This window comes from Podarcis cretensis (assembly GCF_951804945.1).
Source record: "Podarcis cretensis genome assembly, chromosome: 1".
NCBI classification, from domain to species: Eukaryota; Metazoa; Chordata; class Lepidosauria; order Squamata; family Lacertidae; genus Podarcis; species Podarcis cretensis.
Window position 1 is genome coordinate 32291047 of NC_137170.1, and position 9631 is coordinate 32300677.

Below are 9631 nucleotides of genomic sequence, written 5' to 3' on the forward strand. Positions count from 1 at the left end.
ACACCTAGGGCAGAAAGTGGATAAACCTTTCTGGATTATCCACACCCACCCATACATTTGGTGGGCAGAAAAGGGAACTCCATTGGTAGAGGGAAGCAGAGCTGTTTGAGACTCAATGAAGTGAATCCTCTGCCTCATCTGCCACCTTACTGTTAATTAAGGATATATTTTTTTTGGTATCTATTTTATTTAAAGCTAAGAAAGTGGTTTCAGAAATTATTGAGAATCAGCACTGATCAATTGGTCAGTCAAGTCCTCATTTGGCTGACAATACTTTAGAGTAACTTCCATTTTTTGTTTGAAAGAGCAATTATTGTTCAAATGACTCTTTGAGGTGAAATTCATTCACATACCATCAAATGAAGGTTGTGCTATTGGAGCTCTTCCACAACAAACACATGTCCCCTAAATTTGGCTTTTTAAAATAAAGTGTAGGATAACTAACCTCCACACAAACAAATAAGAAAGAATGCTCAATAAATAGCTGCCATCTAATCTCCCTGCAAACAAATCAAAATGAATACTGAATTTACAGGTTGTCTGGGAGCAACCATAGTGTAAATGTTAAATCCCACATGTGTCTGCACCTGATGGTTGCATTTCTGTTTTACATATTCATAGGCTTCCTCAAGCTGGTTGGCTGCTGTTGGCCTTCCTCACAGCCCTGTGACTGGTGCTGCAGTTAGAGGGATCTTTAATGACAGCACCAGTGATTCAGTGCCCTCTTTCTCAGTAAATGGGTCTGCAGATGCTGTAAAAGTACAGAGTAGCATTCCATATACCTTTGCCAGCCAAGGTAAGTGGTCAATGCTACACAATCTCCATGTGGAGAGATTTTGTGGGGTTCCCCCCATAAGGTTTAATTGCAGATTTTAGTTAGAAAGACTGTAGAAACAACTTGTTTTTAAAATATCTCTGACAATACCTTTTTATCATGCTTTTTCCGTTAGAATCTCCTTTAAAAATCTTTCTAATTGCAGTTTGAGGGTATGAAAAAGCAACTTTGATTATTTGGGTAGCGTCTGATTGCTGAGAAGGATTTAAGAAGTGTCAATACTCTGACTATTTGCAGAGATTTTAAGAAAGTTTGATGAAGTACCCAGACATTTGGTGTGTGTCTCAGAGAAATTTGGGTCTGAATTCAGGACTGAGTCATTATAAATTTGTCAGGATTCCTCTTGAGAAAACTTTTTGAGAAAGGTTGTTTTGGAAAGGGCATCAGATTATTTCAGTATCTTGAGATAATGTCTTACTGTTCAATGTCTTCAGTGTGCAGTGAGAGGTTTGGCTGTTTGGTAAAGTACCTTTGGCAGCTGATGGAAATAGTTTCTCACAGTACTGTAGCTGTGTTTTTACATTCTTTCTTTAGAGATTTCTGGAGGAGACTATAAGGATGCAGATAGTAACTTTAGATATACAGTAACATGATCACGACTGGTGAGCATGCTTGCATTGGCACAAATGTGGGGGTTCAATCCACAAAGGACCTACCCTGGTGTACATCTGACTCCTGAAATTCAGTCAACATTGGCATATTCACTGTAGCCAAAATCGGCACAGAAGGTGCAAAAGAGCGCCAGAAAGAATGCCGTGATTAGATAGGAGGGTAGATTTCAGTTAAATGTTCAGAAATTCTTACTCATTATAAGAACAGTTTAGCAGTGCCATAGTCTAATGGGAATGCTGTAGAATCTCTTGGGGGATGCTTCTTAGAATATATGATATACTACTTTGGGCTGAGTGTAGAATTTTCCAACTCTTCCAGCTCTATTGTTTGTTTTCTCTAGACAGACTGTAGTATTTGAACAGAGATACAAGATGAATAAAGGAAAGAATCATTTCCGTACATATGGAAGGCTTGTGATTTTTATAAAATACTAGATAGTATATATTCTTTTCCTTTCTTTCGCTGCTCCAGATTTCTGGCCTTCAAAGGTGTTTTTTAAAAAAGAAAAGTCATCACCTATTGCGTCGCATTCATACGTTGTGCCTGTATTACAATCTCCTTAGCCCAAATAACTCCTACTATTTTGTTGGATACTAACCCTGCATCTCAAAGGAGAAATAGATATGAATGGGAATCCTATTGCTGATCATTATGATTACAGACCTACTTCTGGACATGCTGGTGGACAGAAAGGAGACACTTGTGTTGAAAGAGACTGTTTCTTTTCTCCTGCTTCGTACTATGCATCCATAATATCACATCTCCTCAGCCAGCCAGAACCTAATGGTGAGCTAGATCCTAGCTTTCTTCTCCCTTCCTCACAGAAAACTGAACTGCTGTTCCAAAGTGCTGGGAATGGCACATGTTCCAGGGAAGCCTCCTCCCCGAGTCCTGACTGTGGTTTGATTAACTCTAGTCAGTTCCATAATGAACACCTGCAAGCTAAGAGGGCCAGGGTGGAAAATATTATCCGGGGAATGAGCCTGACACCAAACCCTATAGTGCCTGGTATCCAAGTGGAAGGAGATCAAAACCATTTAGAGAAAGTAAAGGGGAGCTACAGAGAGAACAAGAGAAAGCAGAGAGTTCCTCAGCAGCAAAGTCTACACGATATTTCTCTGGCAAGAGCTGGCCAAAATGGTATTCAAGTGGAAGAATGCCTCCAGCTGAAAAAACAGCTCCACATTTTGCAGCAGCAGCTGAAGCAGCTACAAGAAAGGTTTGTTCAGCCTAATAAGCTGAATGATTCCAGTCCAAGCCAAGGAAGTATGGAGAAGACTTTGGGTTTGCTGAAGGAGAAGTTTGGACAAAGCTTGGATAGTCAAGGTGTTTCAAGTGGCCATCGCAGAGATCGTTTTTGTAGAAGCATTCCCAAGACGAGAGGATCTGAATGGTCAGAGAAAGGAACTAGAACAGCAGATTCGCATAGTCTGACTTCACAAGACAGAACTCTTTCAGAGATATTGAAACGTGAGTTAATACAGGTGGTTACACAGGCTGTGGACTCTGTTTTGAAGCAAGTATTGCCTGAATCCCCAGACCCTCAGCCCCATCTGCCAAGTAGTCCCACAGTAACAGCGTCCTCTACTGGGAGAGAATTTACTGGTGCTGCAGCAAGTGCATCCAGCAAATGGCTTCCTAAGATTTCTTCCCATAAAAGCACCATGTCAGTAGCCACAGAAAAACCTCCAGCTTTTCCTTCTTATCCCATCCGCTCAAAAATGGAGAGGAAACCCTGCCAAGTACCACCCATGAATTATCCCTTGGTCATGACCTCTGAAGTTCAAGGAAACAGTATTTTTAGCCAAATGCTGCTATGTGGTCAGAATAGCCCTTGGGGCAGCCCGTCTCCAAAAATGGTCCCTTCTCCAGAATGCTTAGATAGGCCATGGCGACCAATCAAACTGAAGTCATCTGTCATGAGACACCAACGATGTCCAACACCCTATAAATCTGCTGAAATTGAAAGTTTGGCCTCTCTTCCAGCTTCAAATGCAGAGTTGGCTGAAATGCAAGCTATGATGGATGGAATGTACTTTCCTTCAACACATATATCCTTCCTATATCATCAGCATCTGTTAGTAGTAGGCAAATCTGTTCATTGCAGCTTCTCCTAGTTTCTAACCATTTTTTCAGTTTCCATTGGGTTGTTGTTGTTTTTTATCCTCAGGAAAATTCACCAGCCTTCCAGTGCATATCACTTCTAACTATACAGTGGTACCTCAGGTTACATACGCTTCAGCTTACATACGCTTCAGGTTACAGACTCCGCTAACCCATAAATAGTGCTTCAGGTTAAGAACTTTGCTTCAGGATGAGAACAGAAATTGTGCTGCAGTGGCGCAGCAGCAGCAGGAGGCCCCATTAGCTAAAATGGTGCTTCAGGTTAAGAACAGTTTCAGGTTAAGTACGGACCTCTGGAACGAATTAAGTACTTAACCTGAGGTACCACTGTAATGCACTTTTTTTGTTTCCTCCCACTAATACTGGCACCATTCTTACTGAGATTCAGACATCCAGTCAAAAGTATTTTATTTCAGGAGAGAAAGCAGCATCAGGGGCATTGCAGCAGGGGAAAACGGGTTATGCACTCATCACCCCACTCCAAAATACATCCTCCAAAAACAGTTTCTAACCAAATGACCCCAATGAGATTTTTGTTTTTCATACGCTTGGACTGTAGCATTTGACATCACATTGAGCTAGCATATTTGAGCAGGAAATAATGTCTTTTGACATTCTGTAACCAGAATCTTACAGGTTTCCCTCATTACATGAAGAAGCAGGACAACTCCGCTACTTTGTGTTCTGAATAAATTTATAGAACTTAATAAGAAGTAAGTAAAAGTTTATCTCATTCATCAAATGGCTCTGCCCTTGCAGGAATGGAGCAACAGAAACATTAACACATGAGGGTTTTTGTATGTAACTTGTATAGAGGTGACCAAAATAGATTATTTACTCCCACCCTGCTAAAATACCCAGGAAGGACCTAGTTATTGGCTGACGCGAGCAAAATAATAGCAAAAATACTTGTTAGATTTCCTTTTTCTGCTGCAAAGGCCCACAAAGAGGTTTTATTAACTTAATTGTATCTTGGTTTGTTAATGTCCTTAGTTTATATGTAAGTACCATATATTTCAACTTGGTTTTTTAATCTCTTAGCAACAGCAATGTAACACTAGGCTAAAAAACAGGCTTTGCAGCTCATCTGGCTCTGCCTAGTTCTCCTTAGTAAAGACACTGTCTCTCTTAAACATTCTCTGTCAGATTAGCCCATAAAAGCCTGACCTCAGCATCTGAACTATTCAAGATTCAACATTGTGTTAAGGGCTCTCATCATGCCCAAACATTTAGAGAGCTATCACACCTTTAAGAGCTGTGCAGAAGGAAAAATTATCTCAGGTGAAGCTTCCCTCACCATTTCAAGTAAAGACACACCTAAACAGATTCTGCCTTCCTTTTAGGATTGGTTCTTTTAGGATCTGGATCTGGGAAGCTTAACTGCACTACATGTGCCTATGGAACAAGAGAGATTTCCAGAAAAATAAATGCAAGTCGAACAAGTGACTGGTACAATGCAGGATCTCACACTAGGTCAGATCCTACTCCTGATGAATAACTCCTGACCTAGGGTGAGATCCTGCATTGTAATAGCTTTGATCATTGAGACAACTAACAGGGACGATAGAACCTGCACTCAGTAACTTGACTGCTCAGCTTCCTCCTCTTCCTCTTGCTATGAAAAGTTGATTCCTGCACGCTACAATTGATAGACATGGAATCACTGCTATATAATGACAACAAGAAACAGCATTTGCCAGCAATAACTCTGCATCAGGAGTTGGCAGCCCTTAAACATTGTTCAGCAATTGTTCCTCAAGGTAGAGTGTTACACAGCCCCAACTAATGTTAGCTAGGGGGACTGGGAACAGCAAGCAACTTTTTCCTTGACTTCGATTTACATCCAGGAAGCTTTGACTCCTGGCCACCTGAAAAAGGCTAAGCTGATGTTCTTCTTCTCTCGCTATCCCACATCCTCTCTGCTGAAAACCTACTTCCTAGATGTCCAGGTAAAAGTATTTGGCTTCTTGTATTCCAAAGTTAATGTAAAAATATGTGCAGATGTTAATTTATTACATACCAGGTTATGCATTGTTCCAAGAAACTGAAAGAGGAAGAAAGGTATTGCAAGACAGAAGTACCAGCTAGCAAATATGCATACCGGTGTGTACAAAATAATTGTAATTGAGGGGTGGGTGAGGGGTTGTTGTTGTTTGTTTGTTTGTTTGTTGTTTTATTATTATGTATTTGTTTTTATGTTGTATTTTTATGTTGTGAAGCAGCCTGAGATCTATGGATGAAGGGCTGTATAGAAATATAATAATTACAAAATAAATAATAATTTTAGACTGTACCATTCCTGCCTGTCTGCCTAGTCCCCTTACTCTCATTTGGATAAAATGTTTCATTCTGGGGTTTCTTTGTTTATTGGTGAGCTATATTAGGTTCAACTTTGATGGAGAAAGGTGGAATGTAAATAATTAAAATAATGCATTGGATTGGATCAGTACATCCTCCGTAAGGTTGTGGGTGTCAGGTTGGAATCAGAGCATACCACAAAACAGTTCAGAATTTCCCTGACTTTTCTCATGAGTGAAGCGCAAGGCCTCTTTGGAGATCAGTGGTGGAGCGTTGGTGGTGCCTAGTGACAGTTTACAGAGCAGCAACATTATTATGCTTATTCACAATGGATGGTGGGGGGGGGGGAGGGGAGGAATGGATGGCCCATTGGTGCTATAGACTTATAGAGGCATTTTTTTCCACAATAAGTTGAAGGAGGAATTAAAACAGAGATTTGACCTGGTGTTTGATATAATGCATATATTCCCAGTAAAAATCTGGCAGTGCTTATCTTTGTGGGCAAGACCTACTAAGATGGTTGCTTGAAAGTATGTATTGAAGGGACACGGGTGGCACTGTGGGTTAAACCACAGAGCCTAGGACTTGCTGATCAGAAGGTCGGCGGTTCAAATCCCCACGACGGGGTGAGCTCCCGTTGCTCGGTCCCTGCTTCTGCCAACCTAGCAGTTCAAAAGCCCATCAAAAGTGTAAGTAGATAAACAGGTACCGCTCCCACGGGAAGGTAAACAGCATTTCTGTGCGCTGCTCTGGTTTGCCAGAAGCAGCTTAGTCATGCTGGCCACATGACCTGGAAGCTGTACACCAGCTCCCTTGGCAATAAAGCGAGATGAGCGCCGCAACCCCAGGGTCGGTCACGACTGGACCTAATGGTCAGGGGTCCCTTTACCTTTACCTATGTATTGATTAACAAAGGACGTGTTTTTCCCTGCAATTATTCTTTTAGTTCAGGAGTGGTTAACATGGGCCTCTCCAGGTATTGTTGAACTCCAACCTCAGCCAGCATGTCAGGAATGATGGGAGATGTAGCGCAGCAAAATCTAGAGGATCACATCAGCCACACAATCTATCTGGGAGTTTCTTCCCATTGCGCCTTTCATTTAAAGTGACTTCTGCTCCAAAATAAAGGGGCAAGGGGGAACCTGCTAATTAAGAAGACAAGCTGTCTGCATTAGGGGAGTCATATGCCCGTGACTCACTGCTTCTGCTCATGCTCCTTCACCCATGGGTGTTTTCAATGTTATGCCTCCAAAATGTGTCTCAATTTCCCATCCACACAGGTGGGAGGTGCTTGTTAGGGTGTACATATCCAATAATACCATGTTACATGCCCTTTCCATAGTTCACCCGCTGCATCACCTCCCAGCTCATCAAGTGGTTTAGCAACTTCCGTGAATTTTATTACATCCAGATGGAGAAGTTTGCCAGGCAAGCCGTCTTGGAGGACGTCACAGATCCCAGTGACCTCATTGTGACCAGGGACTCTGAGCTCTTCCGGATCCTCAATGTGCACTACAACAAAGGGAATGATTTTGAGGTGAGGTTACACTTGCTACATAGTTTTATTTTGCCGGTTGTGGCATTTTTTCTGAGAAAATGCCCTTTTTACCGGAACTAGATAACTCCCAGCAACATAAGGACATAAACAGTGAAACAACACTTTAGGCTGTGCAGAAATGTAGTCTTTGGAGCACACTGGGGTTGTTGTTTTTCACAATATGCTTTTGTACATTGCAGGTGCCAATTGTACACGCCTTTGTGGTGTAGTGGTTAAGAGCGGTAGTCTCGTAATCTGGGGAACCGGGTTCGCATCTCCGCTCCTCCACATGCAGCTGCTGGGTGACCTTGGGCCAGTCACACTTCTTTGAAGTCTCTCAGCCCCACTCACCTCACAGAGTGTTTGTTGTGGGAGAGGAAGGGAAAGGAGAATGTTAGCCACTTTGAGACTCCTTAAAGGGAGTGAAAGGCGGGATATCAAATGCAAACTCTTCTTCTTCTTCTTCGTACAATCGTGTCATCTAAAGCGGCAGTGTGTACATCTGTCTGTACACACAGATTAAATTTTTTTTTCCAAACTAGTGCACAACAATGTTCTTTATTCCCCTCTCCTCAATTAGTGTTTTAATATAATCAAGCAAGCAAGCAAGCAAGCAAACAAACTTTTTTTGCAGGACATTCAGGACATTCACTTTGATGAATATCAGTCCACCCTATGCAGATGTCAAATTCACCAGTGGCTGCTTCATAGTCCTAACTTTCTTCTTCTCTGTCTGTAGGTTCCTGATGGTTTCCTGGATGTTGCTAGTCTGACCCTTCAGGAGTTCTTTAGTGCTGTCAGGGCAGGGAAGGACTTGGACCCATCCTGGAAAAAGCCGATTTACAAAATAATTTCCAAACTAGATAGTGGAATACCAGATGCATTTAAATCCTCCACTTGCCCCAAAGAGCTGAACCAAGGTTAATGCGCAGTTATCATGGCAACTGGTACATGTGACTATAAAACAAAGCTATCGCTTGAGGAAGAGGCTGGCCAATGTCAGCATCAAATCTCCACTACATACCAGTGTAATGATTGAGATTGGACTTTGTAAAGAGTGCATAGTACCATCAATTGGCTGATTACTTTATGGAGTAAAGTATACAAAAGGCACTATTATGGAGTGGGGAACCTCCTCCTTTCCATCTGCTGGTATTCCTAAATGGCCACTATGTCCATTGTCAGTTCTACATACTGTGTTACTCTCATTATGTCCGTGTTCGCTGGAGCTGATGGAAACATATGGACCACACTAGGCTGATGAAGGGTGACCTACAATTTGATCCAGGGTTCGCTAACCTGGAGCCCTCCAGGTTTTTATTTATCATATTTATACACGATTGTTCTGCCAAGGGACCGAACTTCCGCTGGCTCCAGCCAGCATGGTCAGTAAGAAGGGATGCTGGGAGCTGTAGCCAAGCAATGTATGGATGTCACAGGTTAGGTAGTTCCCCTTGATGTAAACCTTGCCAAGCCCCCTACACAAAAAGCTAAACTTTCCACAATGTTTGTTATTTGACTAGTCTCAATCTCCCATTTTGCTGAAGCTCCAAACCCAAAACTGTGTGCCTGTAAATAAACTTTCGTAAAAGCCCTTGTAAATCTTCACAAGAACTTCAATTTTGCCTGTGAGCAGCCCACAGCCTTATGCATGTTTACTCAGATGTAAGTTCCATTGTATTCAATGGAGCTTTGCTCTAATTAAGTATAGATAGGACTGCAACCCTTAAGTAACTTAGCACTGCTTTTATTATATTCTAATGTAGCTTCTTATTAGTCTCGTCTGTGTATTTCTAATGTGCCCCTTGGTGTTGTCAGACGGAATAATTTTGAGCACTCTTCCTCAGTTTCTCTGGAAGTTGAAGTAAGCATACATTAAGCCCATTAGAATTATCCAGTTCGATCCATTAGGTTTTGCTGACATTCCTAAATTGTATAGATTTGGTGCCCAGTTTATCATAAAATAAACAGGATGAGCAGGATGTTATTATGAAGAAGCAAGAGGTTGTCTGAGATGTTGTGAATTTAGGGACAAATAAAAAGGAACACAAAAAAATAAAATGCAGAAAAGGCACTAACTTTGCACTCAGTTATTAAATCTGATGCTTCAGCATTCCACATTCCAGTGATAGGTCCTTCTATCATTAAAACAGTTGGCAAAGTTTAGCCAACACATTGTGGCCCGCTGGAGTTCTTCTTTCTCCCATGTTCTAGCCAGACATGTG

The 9631-nt window shown here is 41.7% G+C and overlaps 1 protein-coding gene across 1 annotated transcript; it reads left to right on the forward strand.

The window, feature by feature from the left end:
- The first annotated feature begins 321 nt into the window (after positions 1-321).
- Positions 322-8905, forward strand: PROX2 (prospero homeobox 2). Its single transcript, XM_079991832.1, has 5 exons — positions 322-796; positions 1919-3531; positions 5368-5520; positions 7212-7406; positions 8146-8905. Exons 2-5 carry the CDS (start codon positions 2071-2073, stop codon positions 8329-8331), a joined length of 1995 nt encoding a protein of 664 aa, XP_079847958.1. The 5' UTR covers positions 322-796; positions 1919-2070; the 3' UTR covers positions 8332-8905.
- Positions 8906-9631: the final 726 nt, after the last annotated feature.

Bases quoted from the DNA above. Each gene is read 5' to 3' on its own strand.
- PROX2 (XM_079991832.1), top strand. From the start codon at position 2,071: ATGAATGGGAATCCTATTGCTGATCATTATGATTACAGACCTACTTCT. The intron at 5,521-7,211 runs GTAAAAGTATTT...CCCTTTCCATAG, and splicing joins CCTACTTCCTAGATGTCCAG to TTCACCCGCTGCATCACCTC. The intron at 7,407-8,145 runs GTGAGGTTACAC...CTCTGTCTGTAG, and splicing joins ACAAAGGGAATGATTTTGAG to GTTCCTGATGGTTTCCTGGA.